This window comes from Oncorhynchus kisutch, linkage group LG17 (assembly GCF_002021735.2).
Source record: "Oncorhynchus kisutch isolate 150728-3 linkage group LG17, Okis_V2, whole genome shotgun sequence".
In the NCBI taxonomy this organism is placed as follows: Eukaryota; Metazoa; Chordata; class Actinopteri; order Salmoniformes; family Salmonidae; genus Oncorhynchus; species Oncorhynchus kisutch.
In genome coordinates, this window is record NC_034190.2 from 15,735,159 (window position 1) to 15,756,006 (window position 20,848).

General features: G+C 41.8%; 1 protein-coding gene across 2 annotated transcripts; it reads left to right on the plus strand.

Annotated features, from left to right (window-relative positions):
* Positions 1 to 3,737: 3,737 nt before the first annotated feature.
* On the plus strand, positions 3,738 to 20,731 carry LOC109907233 (regulation of nuclear pre-mRNA domain-containing protein 1A). Of its 2 annotated transcripts, none has more exons than XM_020505079.2 (7): positions 3,738 to 4,161; positions 10,000 to 10,129; positions 10,455 to 10,561; positions 12,117 to 12,208; positions 12,502 to 12,628; positions 16,633 to 16,808; positions 19,096 to 20,731. In XM_020505079.2, exons 1-7 carry the CDS (start codon positions 4,011 to 4,013, stop codon positions 19,249 to 19,251), a joined length of 939 nt encoding a protein of 312 aa, XP_020360668.1. In that variant the 5' UTR covers positions 3,738 to 4,010; the 3' UTR covers positions 19,252 to 20,731. The 2 variants fall into 2 exon arrangements, with proteins under 2 accessions (XP_020360668.1, XP_020360669.1); XM_020505080.2 differs by lacking the exon at positions 19,096 to 20,731 and adding an exon at positions 17,372 to 17,436 and having other exon boundaries at positions 3,765 to 4,161.
* Positions 20,732 to 20,848: the final 117 nt, after the last annotated feature.

A 20,848-nucleotide genomic window follows, 5' to 3' on the forward strand; every position in this document is an offset into this window, starting at 1 on the left:
CAATAACACAGTAGAAAACAAAGGGGGGGTCTATATACAATGTGTGCAAAAGGCATGAGGAGGTAGGCAAATAATTACAATTTTGCAGATTAACACTGGAGTGATAAAATATCAGATGGTCATGTACAGGTAGAGATATTGGTGTGCAGAAGAGCAGAAAAGTAAATAAATAAAAACAGTATGGGGATGAGGTAGGTGAAAAGGGTGGGCTATTTACCAATAGACTATGTACAGCTGCAGCGATCGGTTAGCTGCTCAGATAGCTGATGTTTGAAGTTGGTGAGGGAGATAAAAGTCTCCAACTTCAGCGATTTTTGCAATTCGTTCCAGTCACAGGCAGCAGAGTACTGGAACGAAAGGCGGCCAAATGAGGTGTTGGCTTTAGGGATGATCAGTGAGATACACCTGCTGGAGCGCGTGCTACGGATGGGTGTTGCCATCGTGACCAGTGAGCTGAGATAAGGCGGAGCTTTACCTAGCATAGACTTGTAGATGACCTGGAGCCAGTGGGTCTGGCGACGAATATGTAGCGAGGGCCAGCCGACTCGAGCATACAGGTCGCAGTGGTGGGTGGTATAAGGTGCTTTAGTGACAAAACGGATGGCACTGTGATAGACTGCATCCAGTTTGCTGAGTAGAGTGTTGGAAGCCATTTTGTAGATGACATCGCCGAAGTCGAGGATCGGTAGGATAGTCAGTTTTACTAGGGTAAGCTTGGCGGCTTGAGTGAAGGAGGCTTTGTTGCGGAATAGAAAGCCGACTCTTGATTTGATTTTCGATTGGAGATGTTTGATATGAGTCTGGAAGGAGAGTTTGCAGTCTAGCCAGACACCTAGGTACTTATAGACGTCCACATATTCTAGGTCGGAACCATCCAGGGTGGTGATGCTAGGTCGGGCATGCAGGTGCAGGCAGCGACCGGTTGAAAAGCATGCATTTGGTTTTACTAGCGTTTAAGAGCAGTTGGAGGCCACGGAAGGAGTGTTGTATGGCATTGAAGCTTGTTTGGAGGTTAGATAGCACAGTGTCCAAAGACGGGCCGAAAGTATATAGAATGGTGTCGTCTGCGTAGAGGTGGATCAGGGAATCGCCCGCAGCAAGAGCAACATCATTGATATACACAGAGAACATATACAGTGCCTTGCAAAAGTATTCTCCCCTTTGGTGTTTTTCCTATTTTGTTGCATTACAACCTGTAATTTAAATTGATTTTTATTTGGATTTCATGTAATGGAAATAAAATACTTGTTTAAAAAAATTCTAAAGAATTTAAAAACGGAAAAGTGGTGCGTGCATATGTATTCACCCCCTTTGCTATGAAGCCCCTAAATAAGTTCTGGTGCAACCAATTGCCTTCAGAAGTCACATAATTAGTTAAATAAGGTCCACCTGTGTGCAATCTAAGTGTCACATGATCTCAGTATATGTAAATATATATATATGTAAATATATATATACATACATATACACCTGTGCTGAAAGGCTCCAGAATCTGTAACACTACTAAGCAAGGGGCACCACCAAGCAAGTGGCACTATGAAGACCAAGGAGCGCTCCAAACAGGTCAGGGACAAAGTTGTGGAGAAGTACAGATCAGGGTTGGGTTACAAAAAAAAATCTGCAACTTTGAACATCCATTATTTAAAAAAAGGAAAGAATCTGGCACCACAACAAACCTGCCAAGAGGGCCGCCCACCAAAGCTCACAGACCAGGCAAGGAGGGCATTAAACAGAGAGGCAACAAAGAGACCAAAGAGAACCCTGAAGGATCTGCAAAGCTCCACAGCGGAGATTGGAGTATTTGTCCATAGGACCACTTTAAGCCTGAAGAGTGGCCAGAAAAAAGCCATTGTTAAAGAAAAAAATAAGCAAACACATTTGGTGTTCTACAAAAGGCATGTGGTAGACCCCCCAAACATATGTTGTCCGTGATGAGATTCGAATATGCAACCAACCACTCCGACCAACCACCCTACTTTCGTTTTTGCCTTAAAGCTGCAACATATAACTTTTTGGGTGACCTGACCAAATTCACATAGAAGTGTGAGTTATAGAGCTGTCATTCTCATTGAAAGTAAGTCTAAGAAGAGGCAGATATGTTCTATGTGCCCTATTTCTATGCTTCCCGTTCTTAAGTTTAGTTTTTGTGTCTTTTACTTTTGGTTTTTGTTCACCAGCTTCAAACAGTTGAAAATAAAACATTTTTGGTTATTGAAAATATATTTCAGATGTAGATCATACATTGATTCTCTACACTATACATTGCTTGATTTGTCACAGTTTATCACAGTGCCATCCGTTTTGTCACTAAAGCACCTTATACCACCCACCACTGCGACCTGTATGCTCGAGTCGGCTGGCCCTCGCTACATATTCGTCGCCAGACCCACTGGCTCCAGGTCATATACAAGTCCATGCTAGGTAAAGCTCCGCCTTATCTCAGTTCACTGGTCACGATGGCAACACCCACCCGTAGCACGCGCTCCAGCAGGTGTATCTCACTGATCATCCCTAAAGCCAACACCTCATTTGGCCGCCTTTCGTTCCAGTTCTCTGCTGCCTGTGACTGGAACGAATTGCAAAAATCGCTGAAGTTGGAGACTTTTATCTCCCTCACCAACTTCAAACATCTGCTATCTGAGCAGCTAACCGATCGCTGCAGCTGTACATTGTCTATCGGTAAATAGCGCACCCATTTCTACCTACCTCATCCCCATACTGTTTTTATTTATTTACTTTTCTGCTCTTTTGCACACCAATATCTCTACCTGTACATGACCATCTGATCATTTATCACTCCAGTGTTAATCTGCAAAATTGTAATTATTCCCCTACCTCCTCATGCCTTTTGCACACAATGTATATAGACTCTCTCTTTTTTTTCTTTTTTCTACTGTGTTATTGACTTGTTAATTGTTTACTCCATGTGTAACTCTGTGTTGTCTGTTCACACTGCTATGCTTTATCTTGGCCAGGTCGCAGATGCAAATGAGAACTTGTTCTCAACTAGCCTACCTGGTTAAATAAAGGTGAAATAAAATAAAATAAAAAACATGAATGTTTGCAACCAGGAAATGACAGAGCAATTTCTGAATTTTTTATTTCACCTTTATTTAACCAGGTAGGCCAGTTGAGAACAAGTTCTAATTTACAACTGCGACCTGGCCAAGATAAAGCAAAGCAGTGCGACAAAAACAACTACACAGAGCATATTGCACCTTTAAGTAACCTTCTGTCTTTTTATACTTTTTATTTCATGTTTTATAAAATATACAAAACATACACATACAAACGACAACATCATTCAAACATCAACTATATCACACCTGCCTTGATCCACTAGCACACACACCCATCTTCAATGCCCGCATCACTTTCTGCTACATGGCCTGAAACTGCACCATTTTATTTCTCTCTGTAGCCCACACACTTTTAATACTTAAATAATAAATCATTAGATATTTCCATTCTATTAACGATGGTAGATTGATTGATTTCCAAGTTCCAAGCCATATCTTGAACTTTACAGACAGAGGGGTTAAAAGTAATTTTCTGTGTTTTGTAACCATACCAAACATAACATTTGAGACTAATTGGTATCCCGGAATTACGTTTACTATGATATGTCTAGTCCATGAGATCAGGCTGCTAACACAGTTCATGAGATTGTAACGAGAATGTAAAAAGAATGCAACGTGGTATGTTTTACAAGCCACATCCCGCCTTCATTCTAGAATGAACCAATGGAAATACAGAAACAGACGTGCACGGAAATAAAGGGGACAAAGTGACCCTGCCTCTGTCCGTACACTTGCAGGGCTGGATCTTTTTAAATACAGAGACAGGCGTGCACGTAAATAGAGAGGGTTAAGTGACCCTGCCTCCGTCCGTACACACTTGCAGGGCTGCAGCGTTTGCACAAGCATATCGCGTGCTAGCCCAATTGCTAATTTAGCTAGCTGTAGGCCCTAGCTAGCATCCAATATCTGTTTTCCCCGAAAGTCGTCGACATGTCAGCTTTTTCAGAGGCAGCGTTGGAGAAGAAACTATCGGAGCTTAGCAACTCCCAACAAAGTGTTCAGACACTGTCACTTTGGCTTATCCATCATAGAAAACACTCGAAGACCATCGTCAACGTTTGGTTCAACGAATTGAAAAAAGGTAATGTTAGTTAGTTATAGGTGAAGTATGTTCATCAATATTAACATGTATCTTCTATTTAGATATGACCGTGTAGTCATGCATATCAAGTGTAGTTAGTTAACATGTTAACGAACAATTGCGAAGGTTAGCTAGCTTGCAATCTTTTTAGCTAACTACTGTTAGCTGAACAAGCAATGTTAGCAACTTGGCTAGCTAGATGGCTAACCGTTGCAAGTAAACAAACACCAAATGTCGTCGGCTACATCACAATCTACTAACCGTGTCATCAATGTATCTAAATAACGTCAATTTGTCAGCTACTGGCGGTTGGATACTTTACTTACCAGGTAACTTGTTTGTCAATTGTGTAGCTAGCTTACAGTAGTTAACTAATTAAGTGCAAATAAATTCTTGCTAACAAGCTAGTTGTTTTAGCTCCCCGGAAGGGTGCTTGGGGATAGTCGGTTAACAATCAACCTGCTAAGGTATTGCTGGAATGGACAACAAGACTGGCACGAGGCCCCAGTCAAGCCAGCCAGCGGCTAGCTAGGTACCTCAAGTCCTTTTATGAAGTTGCAATTTAGTTACCTGCCTAGTTAATACAGTGCCTTCAGAAAGTATTCCCTTTTAATTATTCCACGTCTTCTTGTTACAGCCTGAATCCCAAATAGATTGTAGCAAATCTATTACATTAAATTCAGAAATATCTGATTTCCATAAGTATTCACACCCCTGAGTCAGTATTTTGTAGAAACACATTTGGCAGTGATTACAGCTTTGAGTCGTCTTGGGTATGAATCAGCTTTGCAGAATTGGATTCGATTTTCTCACGGTCTTCCTTGCATATTTACTCAAACTCTGAATTTAGATGGTGGGGAAGGGCAATCTTCTTTACACAGATTTGCATTCAGGATCTGCATTCAGGCCAAGGAGTGCAATTTGTCTTGGACAACAGAATCTTGTTTGAACTGTCATTATGGGTTATTTTGTATGTGTTTGATGGGTGAGAATGAAAATCCACTTTGAATTTGGGCTGTACGTCGAGGGATATGAATACTTTATAAATTCCCTATATCTCAAAGTTGGGTCATTGGAGTGATTGCTCTGATAGTGAATGAGAATGCAGTAACTATTAGCTCGCTACTCATTTGAGTCCTAAAACCAGGTAGTCTTGTTACAGGTAGAACCCCTCGCATTGGCACTCCACTTCAATGTCATATTTCGTATTAATTAAAACAGATACCTTATTTACGTGAGTATTCAGGCCTTTTTGCTTTGACTCGAAATTGAGCTCCGATGCATCCTGTTTCCATTGATCATCCTGGATGTTTCTACAACTTGGGGTCCACCTGTGGCAAATTTAAATGGATTGGACATGATTTGGAAAGGCGCACACCTGCCAATATAACGTCCCACAGTTGACAGTGCATGTCAGAGCAAAAACCAAGCCATGCGGTTGAAGGAGTTGTCCGTAGAGATCCAAGACAGGATTGTGTCGAGTCACAGATCTGGGGAAGGGTACCAAAAATGTCTGCTGCATTGAAGGTCTCCAAGAACACATGGGCCGCCATCAGTCTTAAATGGTAGAAGTTTGGAACCACCAAGACTCTTCCTAGAGCTGGCCGCCTGGCCAAACTGAGCAATCGGTGGAGAAGGGCCTTGATCAGGGAGGTGACCATGGACCCGATCGTCACACTGACAGAGTTCTCGAGTTCTCTGTGGAGATGGGAGAACATTCCAGAAGGACCAACAGCTCTGCAGCACTCCACCCATCAGAACTTTATCGTGAAGTGACCAGACGGAAGCCACTCCTCAGTAAAACGAGCATGACCGCCCGCTTGGCGTTTGCCGAAAGGCACCTAAAGGACTCTCAGACCATGAGATGCAAGATGTTCTGGTCTGATGAAACCAAGATTGAACTCTTTGGCCTGAATGCCAAGTGTCACGTCTGTAGCAAACCTTGCACCATCACTACGGTGAAGCATGTTCGGGGCAGCATCATACTGTGGGGATGTTTTTCAGTGGCATGGACTGGTAGACTAGTCAAGATCGAGGCAAAGGTGAACGAAGTGAAGTACAGAGCTCCTTGATGAAAACCTTCTCTAGAGCGCTCAGGACCTCTGACTAGGGCAACGTTTCACCTGTGCAGTGATGCTCCCCATCCAACCTGACAGCGCTTGAGAGGATCTGTCGAGAAGAATGGGAGAAACTCCACACATGCATTGTGTGAAACCAAAGACTTGAGGCTGTAATCGCTGCCAAGGTGCTTCAACAAGGTACTGAGTGAAGGGTCTGAATACTTATGTAAATGTGATGTTTCAGTTTATTTGTAATAAATTAGCAAAAATGTCGACTTGTTTTTTGCATTTATGTGTGGATTAAGGGGAAAACAATATAATTCATTTTAGGATAAGGCTGTAACGTAACAATGTGGAGAAAGTTAAGGGGTCTGAATACTATGAATGCACTGTAATTACTCCATCTAAACGTGAATCGCTTCTCAATTGCTTTACGGTTCTAGAAACATACTGTACAAATATAAACACAACTTGAAGTGTTGGTCCAATGTTTCATGAGCTGAAATGAAAGATCCCAGTAATGTTCTTATCCATAAGATTATTTCTCAACTTTGCACAAATTTCTTTACATCCCTCTTAGTGAGCCTTTCTCATTTTCCAAGATAATGCATCCACCTGACAGGGATATCAAGATGCTGATTAAATATTATTACACAGGTGCACTTTGTACTGGGACAAAAGGCCACTCTAAAATGTGCGGTTTTGTCATACAATACAATGCACGCAATTGGCATGCTGACTGCAGGAATGTCCACAGGAGATGTTGCCAGAGAAGTGAAAGTTAATTTTTCCACCATAAACTGACTCTAATGTCGTTTTGTAGAATTTGGCAGGTAGTTTTGGTGTTTTTCAATGTGAAATCTTGTCAGAAACCATCTCAGGGAAGATAATCTGCGTGCTCGTCGTCCTCACCAGGGTCTTTGCCTGACTGCACTTTGGCGTCAACTGCCGTCAGTGGGCAAATGCTCACCTGCCATGGCCATCGGCACGCTAAAGTGTGCTTTTCACGGATCAATCCGTTTCAACTGTACATGGCAGATGGTGTCGTGTGGGTGGGCACTTTGCTCATGTCAACATTGACCAGATTGACCTGTGGTGGCGTTGGGGTTATGGAATGGGCAGGTTTAAACTACAGACAACAATTGCATTTTTTTGATGGCAATTTGACGAAATCCTGAGGCCCATTGTCGTGCCATTCATCATCCTCCCCCTCATGTTTCGGCATGGTAATGCACGGCCCAATGTTGCAAGGATCTGTACACAATTCCTGGAAGCTGAATGTAATTTCTTCGATGGCCTGCATACTCAGCAGACATATCACCCATTGAGCATGTTTGGGATGCTCTAGATCGCGACGTGCGACAGCATTCAAGTTCCTGCTAATATCCAGCAACTTCGCACAGCTATTGAAGAGGAGTGGGACAACGTTCCACAATCAACAGCCTGATCAACTCTATACAAAGATGTGTTACGCTGCATGAGGCAAATGGTGGTCACACCAGATACTAACTGGTTCTGTTCCACGCCCCCTACTTTATAATTTTTGTAAGATATCTGTGACCAAGAGTTGCAAATCTGTAGTCTCAGTCATGTGAAATCCATAGATTAGAGCATAATTAATGTTTTGCAATTGACTGATTACCTTCTATGAACTCAGTAAAATATTTGAAATTGTTGCGTTTATTCAGTGCAAGTCCCTTTTTTTGCTTTAATCACATCAAAATAATTGTACAAACTCATTGTTTTAACCACATTTATCGCGGTTGCAGCCAAATGTATTTCTCACATTTGTGCTATTTAAACACTCGCTGTGACATGGCTGTGTGGGAACACTAACCCTGTGAAGGTGTGTATCAATCTAAATTAAATTGTTATTTCTCGCAGATATGAAAGATCGGGTCGTTATGCTTCCAAAACCGTACCGCAGGCGCTGCACTTTAATGTCAAGACATTAACTAAACTCCCCTGTACAGAAGACCCCTTCATCCAATAACTTGTGGAATGGAATGGCGTCATCAAGTGGTAGGTTATAGCCTATATGCTTCATGCATCTGTTCAAAATTTCAAAGTGCCTCTTAGGAAATGTTTTCCCAAAATGTATCTCTACATCACTGCACATGAGTGATGGGCTATATCTGAAATAAGTTGACTGAAATTAGCCTGCTTTGCCAAGGAATGTTCACAATAAAATTACACGAAAACACCAATGGAACTTTTTTATTTTTTTATTTAAAGGATTTCTTGCACTACACTGCCACAAGGTCTCAATGATTACAACAGGATCCCACAGGTATTCAATGACTGCCACATTCAGCTGAAGGGTGGCTAATTATTTTGGTCTTTTGCCATGTGAAATTGATGAGATGTTATGTCAAATGTGTTGGGGAAGAGGACAATCTGTATTGTGTATGACATTGCCTACTGATACTTGTAGCTGTCTCGTTTTAAAGCCTACTGCCTAAATTCAAATCTGAGCTTTTGTGGTGTTTGATGCGGCCTGTTTTTTTCTTTTGGTTAAAAGAACCTAATGATATCCCATTTGGGCCTCTGAGTTTTGGGAGCTGCTCACACTTCTGTGGACTGGGAATAGCATCTGTCATAGCATTGCCCTGCCTGTAGTCTACTCATGGTTAGTTGAGCTCTCATTTTTGTAGGTTTCTTTGTCATAACTTTCTTTTGTCATTGGTGTTTTGAATGCATTCACTAACAATGTCACAGGGTTAGCTCTGGCTTCAAGTCTTTATGAATAGTTACAAAGTCTTTTGTGCTGTGTACTAGAGGTCGGCCGATTATGATTTTTTTTCAACACGGATACCGATTTTATTGGAGGACCAAAAAAAGCTGATACCGATTAATCGGACGATTTTATTTATTTGTAATGACAATTACAACAATACTGAAGGAACACCTAACTTAATATAATACATCAATAAAATCAATTTATCCTCAAATAAATAATGAAACATGTTCAATTTGGTTTAAATAATGCAAAAACGAAGTGTTGGAGAAAGTAAAAGTGCAATATGTTCCATGTAAGAAAGCTAACGTTTCAGTTCCTTGCTCAGAACATGAGAACATGAAAGCTGGTGGTTCCTTTTAACATGAGTCTTCAATATTCCCAGGTAAGAAGTTTTAGGTTGTAGTTTATTATAGGACTATTTCCCTCTATACCATTTTGTATTTCATTAACCTTTGACTATTGGATGTTTTATAGGCACTTTAGTATTGCCAGTGTAACAGTATAGCTTCTGTCCCTCTAGTTAGCGCGTGCTAACTAGCCAGCCATTTCACTTCGGTTACACCAGCCTCATCTCGGTAGTTGATAGGCTTGAAGTCAAACCAGGGACGGGCATGTCCAGCTTTTTGTTTACTTAGGCTGATCGCTCAGGGGGAGAAACCCTAAAGGCAGATCCACTTCCTACAATAGAGCTACATAACACCTGTTTGTCAACTGCGTTATGATGTATGGGCAATGGAGTTTTGGCTTTAATATGCAGCGTCATACTGTTCTGCTGTTGGGTCTTAACACAACACAGAACTCAGTTAGTCAACCTAAGTTAGTCATGTGTAGTCTGCCTGAGTCGTCCTCTCCCCTGTAACTATTCCCCCGGTCCTTGCTCTAAATGACAATGTGTTCTGTCAACTTGCCTGGTAAAATAAGGGAAAAAGGTATCCTGAGTTGAAACCTAGCTGGAGCATTTGACACTTGCCTCTGTTGCTTTGTGTAAGATCACTCTGCTTTGACTGTTTCCCACACCTGACTGTGATCTGTCTGCAGCCAAGGTATCCAGGAAGCTCACCTTCCTCTACCTTGCGAACGATGTCATCCAGAACAGCAAGAAGAAAGGACCCGAGTTCACCCAGGACTTTGCTCCTGTCATCGTTGATGCCTTCAAACACGTGTCCAGGTGAGAATCAAACCTGGCTCCCGCTGTTTTAGTTATTGTCGTGGTTGGCGGCAGGGTAGCCTAGTGGTTAGAGCGTTGGACTAGTAACCGGAAGGTTGCAAGTTCAAATCCCCTAGCTGACAAGGTACAAATCTGTCTTTCTGCCCCTGAACAGGCAGTTAACCCACAAATTCTTATTTTCAATTTTCGGCCTAGGAACAGTGGTTCCTAGGCCGTCATTGAAAATAAGAATTTGTTCTTAACGGACTTGCCTAGTTAAATAAAGGTAAAATAAAAAAATTGTCGCGTGAGCCTTCTGATGGTAATTGGACGTGTGTGTGTGCAGGGATGGAGAGGATGGATGTAAGAAACAGCTGGGCCGGGTTCTGTCCATCTGGCAGGAGAGAGCGGTGTACGAGAACAACCTGCTGGACCAGCTCTCACACGTTCTGCGTAAGTACCCTCCTAACCAATGGACACCTTGGGTGTGTTCATAGTCTTAAGTGTCTTCCTTGTCCTGGCCTCTTCCATGTACTCTGATCTGAAAACATAGTGTATTCAGACTCCTTCCCCTTTTCTACATTTTGTTACATTGCAGCCTTATTCTAAAATGGATTAAATATGATTTTCATGTCTATACACAATTTTTGCACTTTAATTTATGTAATTAAAATAAATAAGAAACAGATACCTTAGGTGTTCAGACCCTTTGCTATGAGACTTGAAATTACGCTTAGGTGCGTCCTGTTTCCATTGATACTTGATGTTTCTACAACCTGATTGGAGCACCTGTGGCAAATTCAATTGATTGTACATTATTTGGAAAGGCACACACTTGTCTATATAACGTCCCACAGTTGACAGTGCATGTCAGAGCAAAAACCAAGCCATGAGGCCGAAGGAGTTGTTCGTAGACCTCCAAGACAGGATTTTGTCGAGTCACAGATCTCGGGAAGGGTACCAAAAATGTCTGCAGCATTGAAGGTCCCCAAGAACACAGTGGCCTCCATCATTCTTAAATGGAAGAAGTTTGGAACCACCAAGACTCTTCCAAGAGCTCGCTGCCTGGCCAAACTAAGCAATCAGTGGAGAAGGGCCTTGGTCAGGGAGGTGACCAAGTACCCGATTGGCAATCTGACAGAGCTCTAGAGTTCCTCTGTGGAGATGGTTGTCCTTGTGGAAGTTTCTCCCATCTCTGCAGCACTCCACCCATCAGACCCTTATGGTAATGGCCAGCTGGAAGAATCTCCTCAGTAAAGGCACATGACAGCCCGCTTGGATTTAGCCAAAAGGCACCTAAAGGACTCTCAGACCATGAGAAACAAGATTCTCTGGTCTGATGAAACCAAGATTGAACTCTTTGGCCTGAATGCCAAGTGTCATGTCTGGAGGAAACCTGGCATCATCCCTACAGTAAAGTGTGGTATTGGTGGCAGCAGCATGCCCCATTTTGACAGACGTGCATTGCGTTAACCAGCCTGATAGCTCACTTCCATTCAATCTGGTTAATTTCTCTAAACTCTGAATAGAATAGGAATTGAGTTATAGGCCTACTCAGTCTGCCTCTAGCCTAGTTTTTGTTAAGCCCCAGTTCTCTTCAAGTAGTCAAGAACTAGGGAAGCCCACCTCTTCCAATGCATTGTGGAAAAGTTTGCGTCAAATTCTACTAGATGAAATAAGTAGAACATCCTGGCATTTTAAAACACTTGATTTTAGAAAATTCCCATTGTATGTATAATTTCTTATACTGGAAATGAGAAGTTCCTGCTAGTTGTTGATTTTGGCAGCGCATCCCTCTATCTTATTGTTCAGCTGAAATGAGTGATGGAATTTATACTAGATTTTCAATGTTGTGTTCTGTTAAACTTTTTTTTGAGCACTCAATTGGCCTACTCGGACAGAAGTATGTGTATTCAGACATGGCCAGTGCCAAAGGATGTGACATAGTATTCATATCAGTATGTTGTCATCTTCACATGAGTGCTCACCCTGTATCAATGTTCCACAGTGGGAGAGAAGGCCAAGAAGAGGCCGTATGAGGAGATTCAACTGGATGACAAGGACATGGCCTCACGGAGCTCCCCAGCAGATCCCCCACAGGTACAGGCCAACCCAACACCTCACAGGGGGGTGGCGTGGACTGTGTGAGGGGGCTGTTTAATGGCTAGGTTAATTCAACCGATCTGAGGTTCTTTCTGTCGTTGCATTTACCTCTTCGTATCCCACTTTTCTTGTTGTATCCGCATGGCTTTAAGAAGTTTCTTAGTTTTTCTCTGTTTGGCCTGCTTTCTAACTGCAATGTGGGGGTCTGTTCCCACCTGTCATGTCTTCCTTCTCTTCTCCCATTCTTCCTCACTCGCCCCCTTCCCTCTTTTTCTACCCCTCACTCTCAGATGGCAGAGTTAATCCGGGCCCTGCAGGAACTGGAGAATTCCGCCACTGGGGACTCGGCGCTGTGTCAGCGGATCTCCTGCCTTCCTGCTGAGGTGCTGGACACGTCACTACTGCACAGAATCACAGGTGGGCCCTGGCATACTAGTCAGCGTAATGCTCCCGAGTGCCACTGGGGGTGGTTCTACTCCAGAGTGTGGCTTGGTCGTTGCACTACTGCTGTGCTGACCCCTGCAAGTGCCCTAGTTGTTTTTGATGTTTCGGGGAACGTGTTAGTGTCTTCTGAAATCTACGACAGACCCCATGCTACACATAAACCATACTTAGTCAGTTCAACAGTTAAACTGTGTATTAGTTGGCCCTACAATTAGCAAGTTTCTCAATCACATACAGTACATTTGGAAAGTATTCAGGCCCCTTGACTTTTTCCACATTTTGTTACATTACAGCCTTATTCTAAAATTGACTAAATTGTTTCCCCCCCCCATCAATCTACACACTATCTCATCGTGAAAATGCAAAAACAGGTTTTTGGATGTTTTATAAATTTCCATTAGTATTCAGACCCTTTACTCAGTACTTTGTTGAAACACCTTTGACAGGGATTACAGTCTTGAGTATGATGCTACAAGCTTGTCACACCTGTATTTTGGGAGCTTCTCCCATTCTCCTCTGTAGAAACTCTCAAGCTCAGGTTGGATGGGGAGCGTTTCTGCACATCTCTTTTCAGGTCTCTCCAGAGATGTTCGATCGGGTTCAAGTCCGGGCTCTGACTTTGCCACTCAAGGACATTCAGAGACGTGTCCCGAAGCCACTGCTGCATTGTCTTTGCTAGGGTTGTTGTCCTGTTGGAAGGTGAACCTTTGACCCAGTCTAAGGTCCTGAGCACTCTGGAGCAGGTTTTCATCAAGGATCTCTGTACTTTGCTCCGTTCATCTTTCCCTCGATCCTGACTAGTCTCCCAGTCCCTGCCGCTGAAAAACATCCCCATAGCATGATGCTGCCACCATGCTTCACCCTAGGGATGGTGCCAGGTTTCTTCCAGATGTGACGCTTGGCATTCAGGCCAAAGAGTTCAATCTTGGTTTCATCAGACCAGAGAATCTTGTTTCTCATGGTCTGAGAGTCCTTTAGGTACCTTTTGGCAAACTCCAAGTGGGCTGTCATGTGCCTTTTTTAGTGAAGAGTGGCTTCTCTGGCCACTATACCAAAGATGCTTTATGGGTGGAGTGCTGCAGAGATGGTTGTCTTTCTGGATGTTTCTCCCATCACCAGAGGAACTCTGGACCTCTGTCAGTGAACGTCTGGTTCTTGGTCACCTCCCAAACCAAGGCCCTTCTCCCCCGATTGCTCATTTTGGCTGGGAGGCCAGCTCTAGGAAGATTATTGGTGGTTCTAAACCTCCATTTAAGAATGGAGGCCACTGTGTTCTTTGACCTTCAAAGCTGCAGATATGTTTTTGGTACCCTTCTCCAGATCTGTGCCCTGACACAATCCTGTCTCCTCATGGCTTGTTTTTTTTTCTCTGGCATGAACTGTCAATTGGGGGACCTTTTATATAGACAGGTGTGCCTTTCCAAATCATGTCCAATCAATTGAATTTACTACAGGTGGACTCCAATTTGGGTTGCAAATGGTCGCAAACTTTCTGTTAAATTTCCGGAAGCTTTCCTTGAAGTTTAGGGAATTTTGTTTTAATTAATCAGAAGTGGGATACACAAGGCAATTCTAGTTCTTGTGGCTTATTTTAGTTAAACTATCCCCAATTCAATGGAATTGCAACCCTCTGCATGCACAGTGCACTCTTCCATCACATGTACAGCTGATTCTCAAGATCTTGCACACTAATGAGATGCTATTGAGCCCACACTACACTCTGTGCCAAGGACTACATGCTTTCTGGTAAGTTTTGATTACAATACTGGGTGAGGTGAATATATTTTAAGACAAGATTTTGTTTTTAAACTTGTAAATAGTAGCCTATAGCAAAGTGTTTAAATATTTTCTGCTGGTTAGTTTTTGCTACCATGTGTGTTTTAGCTTGCGTGAGCCTGCTAACTGAGTGTTAATTCACCTGTTTCCATACATGTTTAATTTGAAACATTCATCTTACAAAGGAGTTGTTTAATCTAACTGCCTAACTATATATCTGTACATGAAATTGTATTTTTTTCTTCTTATTTTTCCCCCTTTATCTTTACAGGAAAATGCCACTGGCACGATCTGATGTGTGGGAGACATTTCACTGCAGCTAATGTAGGAGGAAAAGCTATGAACATTTGCAAATACTGGCCAAGTGCATAAAGTTCCCTCAGCGCTCACAACAAGCAACCTCTGGAAAAAGTCCCTCTACTTCTATTCGAGGTGAAAATGATGAATCAGACACTTTATCAATAGCAACAGCTTATGGTCCTCCTGGAATCAGTTTTTTTATTTAACTCAATAGAGGTACATAGTCAGAGAAATGCTGATGAATGTCTTGCTCAAGCTGTGTATGGGAAGATATTTTTTTTCTCATCCTGTCTGATGTTCAGACTCTGCTTGCAGATGTAAGAGAAGAAATCTGAACTGCCCTGCCCACTTCAATGTTGGTCCAAGCAGAGGAAACTGCAGTTTTGAAATACATTTGAAAAAGCGTGAAGACTTCTGCCTGAAGCCTAAACATGCCACAGCGTTCGTGTTGGACCCCAAGTGTGCTGGCATGAGCATCCTCCTGTCTCTTGCAGAGATCAACAATGCCTATGGTGTCATCACTACCATTTCTCGCCACCTTGGCCTGGATAAGGGCAAGGTTCTTGGCAGTCTGGCAAAGTACACTTCCAAACAAGGGCTTTGGGATGGAGATGCAATATGGCAGTCGTGCAAACATATCTCATCAGCCACCTGGTGGAAAGGACTTTGTGGATCTGAGGCTCTTTCCCCTGTTGCCTCTTATCATCCTCTGAATCCCACCAACATCAGCCACCTCAGAGCGCAACTGGTCCTTGTTTGGGAACACACCAAAGCACGCAACAGGCTGACCAATACAAGGGTTGAAAAATTGGTGGCCATCCAGGCAAATTTGAGGCTTTTTGAGCTTGACAATGAGCCACCCTCAAGGTTGGAAAGGGACATGAGGCCTCAGTCTGATGTTGAAGAGGTGGACATTGAAGAGGTCCAGGGAGAAGACATGGAAGACAACCAAAGCTTTTGTTTCTAAACTATAATTTTACCAATGTTAAAAATACTTTTGGGAGATGCGATTGATCATTCAAAATGGTCTTTTATTCAGGGAAATCATCCCATGTGAAGAGTCTACTCATTTAATTAAAGTTCAATTTGTAACAACTGTTTGTTTTTATTTCTATTGGAAGGATTTAATCATTTGCAACGGTCCACTTCAGGTAAAATGTTTGTTTCCATATATGTTAAATATATCAAATGCAAAAAAAATCAACATTTTTAAATGGTATTAATATTAATTCCCATACTTTACCATGGAAAGTTACCACCTCTGGATATTCCCCAAAATGTGCAACCCTAACTCCAATCAAGCTGTAGAAACATCTCAAGGATGATCAATGGGGCGGCAGGTAGCCTAGTGGTTAGTGTTGGATTACTAACCAAAGGTTGCAATATCGAATCCCCGGGCTGACAAGGTACAAATCTGTCTTTCTGCCCCTGAACACTGTTCCTAGGCTGTCATTGAAAATAATAATTTGTTCTTAACTGACTTTCCTAGTTAAATAAAGATACAATGGAAACAGGATACACCTGAGGTAAATTGAGTCTCATAGCAAATGTCTCAATACTTATGTAAGATATTTAAGTTTTATTTGTAATACATTTCTAAACCTGTTTTCACGTAGTCATTAAGGTGTGTAGATAAGGGGAAGAAAATATTTTATCCATTTTAGAATAAAACTGTAATGTAGCAAAATGAGGAAAAACATTAAGTTCTTTGCCACAAATGACAAAGGCCTGTTAGGTTGGAGATGTAACAAAAGGCTCTTTAAGTCCTCACCCGATTGACCTAAATGCTCATTACAACCACCCTGTCAGTGCTTGATATCGTTTGTCATCATTGGAGACACTCACTTGTCGCAATTAACCCATTCAGTTGAAGTGAAAGCGTTCTCTCCTCCCTGTCTCAGATAAAGAGCAGGGCGAGCGCCTGTCCAGGCTGGTGGAGGAGGCTTGCATGTTGCTGGCAGACTACAGCGGACGTTTGGCGGCAGAGGTCGATGACCGGCGGCAGCTCACACGCATGCTCACCCTGTTTCTACACAGCCAGAGGGATGGCCTGGCCCAGAACGAGCAGAAACTAGAAGTGCGTAAATCATCACCTTTATTTTTTCACTACACTCTTGTCATTCTCCAGTGTCATTCTGTCTCTCTCACATGTTCTGTTTTGTAGCAGGCTTTTCCCTCAGTTTGTGTCCTGTATCCCCTCAGGCTTTTGAATGTCTCCAATTGAATAGACTGGACTACTCACATTTTGCCACAAGCAACACTTCTGAAGTATAATGATCTGTCCCTTACGGAGTAAAACTTTAATGGGACAAATTTTTATTTGGCCATGTCCAAACTTGAGATGCACGCTTAACTGGAACTGTCATGCTAATCCTGAATTGATGTCCATGGGAGATTTGCACAACAGTTTGAGTTAGATGTTTACCTCAAGTTACAATTCAAGTCATTATGCCTCTCCACTTTCCAGTGCTGTCATCCACATGATTAGTACAGGCCCACAATGCTTTAGCGAAGATGACATCTCTCACCCCATTACTTGCAGAACTACAATCTATTGCCATTGGTTTCTTATACACAGTGGAGGTAAAATGTGTGTTTTTGCAATTGCTGAATGCATAACTGTCCAGCCTTTACCCACAGGAAGTCTGCAAGATCAAGTATTCTGGTCAATGTATCTGCAGTTCAACAAATCTCTTGTAATAAAGGAAAAAAAAAGAGAATAAAAATGAATCTGAGTGCTGTTATTTGCCTTTACTTGTGTGCATATTGGTGGTGGGTTGAATGACTCCAGTCCTATTTGATAGACCTCTTGAGTTATGGTATTAAACTCTTAAGCATAACGCTCAACTTCACCTGTTATGTTATTGCATACACATTACATTTTTTTAAATATCTAAACCAAATACTTTACATTGGAAATAGCCATTGAGGTCATAGCTTCAACAAAGTAGACCAGAGAAATGGGATTGAATGCCGTTTAAAAGTTCGACTCAATGCACAAAGTAATGACAGACAGGCTCAAATGATATTTGTTAATTTATTTTAAGTGCATTTAGGTGTGGTTAGTGTTACGTTATAACACTTACTCATACTGGGGTAGTAAAAGTGTCTGAAGGCATGTTCAGCAGATGTATATTGTGTTCATTGACCATTTATACTGGTCTTTGGTTTCCTCAATTTGAATTGTCAAGCCCCTAAACCAGGCATGGGCCACTTGCCCTAGAGGGCTGTAGTAGGTGCAGGCTTTTGTTGCAGCCCAGCACTAACACACCAAATCACTAATACTGGGTCACCCCTAGACAATTTTGTTTAATCGGGTGTTAGAGCCGGCCTGGAATAAAAAGCTGAATGCTGCAGCTCCCCAGGACTTGAGTTGCCTACCACCTTTCTCTAAACACATGCCTCTTTGTATCAGGACTGTTGGCTATGGCTATTTTCTGACTTACCATGGCTGTTTACACTGGCAGCCAAATTCTGATGTTTTCCTCTAATTGGTCTTTTGACCAATCACAGCTCTTTCAGAGCTGATCTGATTGGTCAGAAGACCAATAATTGAAAAATATCAGAAATGGGCTGCCTGTATAAACAGTCATTGTTTGTGGGTAGTTTTACTCTTCCACTCGGAGGATAGGGGTTGACCTACTATTTACCCAGTTGTGTAGAGGAGTCATACACTTCAGTTAACGGGTTGTTTTTCAAACTGGGCCTTTGTTACAGGCCTTAACATATCCTTGACTTTCCTAGAAGGTTGAATTTATCCAACACTGTACTATTAATTTGACTGATTGAATGCTCAATTTGCATATTTGAATAGTTAGGTGAGTTAAACTGACTTAAAAATAGGCAGTAAGGAGAAACACCTTGGTTTTTTGCTGTCGTAAATACATGACCGGCTCAAACACTAGTTTCTGTCACTTCAAATTTAATGAAAGGATTTCGTAGCTCACAACTAATGCCGGAATGGCTATAGAAAAGTTATTTCAGAAATATTTCCTTTGCCATAAAAGCTGTGATCCTGATGTGAGAGGTTGATGTAGGGGGATGGTTTTCAGTTCAAGAAACAATTCCAAACACAAAATAGTAATATAAAACCATGGAGAAAGAATGCACAGCACAGTTTTCACTCACTTATCTATACTTTAAAATGTTCTGTTTGCCACTTAAAGTAAATAGGACTTCACAATGAAACCTGAAATTATTGAATGTCATCAGTTTACTCTGATGTGCCTAAATTACTTTGTAAACCCCCCCTTTCCCTAACCATTATGCTAAAAGGTTATGTCTAGTAATTGAACAGTTTATCCCACTCGAAGTATGTTGTACAAAACATATCAAATCATTCTTCATACCTACTCTTGTTTCAGGAGTACAAGCGCAAGCTGGCACGGGTGACCCAGGTACGGAAGGAGCTGCGTACTCGTCTCAGCAATCTACCAGACCTCTCTCTGCTCCCCAGTGTGACCAGTGGACATTTGCACCTGCCCTCATCTGGTGTCGAACTTTATGACCCCACAGCCTGACAGTTCACCTGTGCTTTTCACCCATGACTGACCACCCACCCTCTGATTGACATCTCTCACCATATCGTTTAACATCTGGACTTCACTTACTGGACATCAGAGTCACTTAGTAACTTTGACGCATCTCCCAACCTAACATTGACCATGTCCATCTTGCCATTGCGCTACTTACTGTTTGACCTAGGCTCTCTCGTATCTTTCCCCATGTAGTCATGTTTATCATTGCTCCCTGATCGACACTGTCCATGCCTCTCTTACCAGTCATCATGTAACCATCCCTCCTATTTGCCAATAATCTCTCATCTTTTCACAACGATAGATCATTTGTCTGATATTTAATATATATAGAATTGATATATCCTATGCTTTCACATCTATTGCTATTTATTGAAAAGCATGACCCAGGTTTTCCATACATAATGAACTCTCTTTCTTCCCCTATTCTGTTCTTCCTCTGAATACATGGATACAGTGATTCCCTCTTGGCTTTTACCGACAGTCTTCCCATGATATTCCTTTTCTGTTTTCCCCTCTCTACCTAACCCCAACCTCCCGAAAATGGTCAGGAAGATATTGTTGTGATATTATTTTTGTATCGACAGGTATAGTGAATTTAGATAACACCAGAAATTGTATACTGAAGTAGTCCCAATGAATACATCCCCTCTGTATGGTATCATTATAATCAGCTGCAGTATTTTATTACAAATGATTATCTTTGTGTTCTTTTATAACTGTTCTAAAGTATTCCCATAATGCGGACACAGCTCATGGGTTTTAGATCTTGCTCTTGGGTGCTTCACTAATAGCAGGGATTGTTGCTGTTTAAGTTCTATATCAATGGCCTTAAAATAGTTAAGCATGTTCAGAGAAGTTATCTTGCCCAGATTTAATTGCAAAATTAAATAGTTGGGAAATGTTAGGTTACTGTTAAAAGTAACAGGTTTGAATATGTTTCACTTGTTTTGAGAAAAGCTTTTGAGAAAACAGAAACATGCATTGTTCATTGTAAACATTGTTCTTGAAGCGGATAACCAATTTATTTATTTTTACCACATAGACAAAAGTTGCATGTAAATACTAGGAACCAATTGGTTTTATCTTGTATTGTCGTTATGGGCTCTCCAAGACCTGCTAGTCATTCCAAAAAATCCTTGAGTCTCATTGCAGATGCAGCTTTATAGAAGTTGAAGGTCTCCATAATATTTGAAGCCTTTCCCATTTTGGAACAAGTGAGTTGAGACATCAGTGTTGTGTGCTTGTTTACTGTATTATTTACTGCCCCTTGGCTTTAACCTCTAGTGAATGTTGTTCAGCCGCCTATGACAGCTATGCTCTTTAAAGAACTTGAAGGGGCCCACTGTTTGCAAAACCATACCTTATAACTTACTTGACTGATTTGAAAGTGTTCATTGAAACACATTGTTGTAACGCGTTCAGTTCTCAGAACCAAATAAACAGCAAAACAGAGGATAATCTATCAAGACTTGTTGTCATGTTTGTCTGCATCAATCCAGAATTATTTATTTTGGGGTGATTATTACTTGTAGTTTTAAAATGTGCATGTGTACTTGCAGTGACACATGACCTCTAAAAA

What these genes read in the sequence shown, in the direction of transcription:
- LOC109907233 (XM_020505079.2), top strand. Translation starts at nt 4,011, where the DNA reads ATGTCAGCTTTTTCAGAGGCAGCGTTGGAGAAGAAACTATCGGAGCTT. An exon ending in CCAGCTCTCACACGTTCTGC is followed by an intron (nt 10,562 to 12,116) that starts GTAAGTACCCTC and finishes AATGTTCCACAG; the next exon opens with TGGGAGAGAAGGCCAAGAAG. An exon ending in AGAACGAGCAGAAACTAGAA is followed by an intron (nt 16,809 to 19,095) that starts GTGCGTAAATCA and finishes CTCTTGTTTCAG; the next exon opens with GAGTACAAGCGCAAGCTGGC.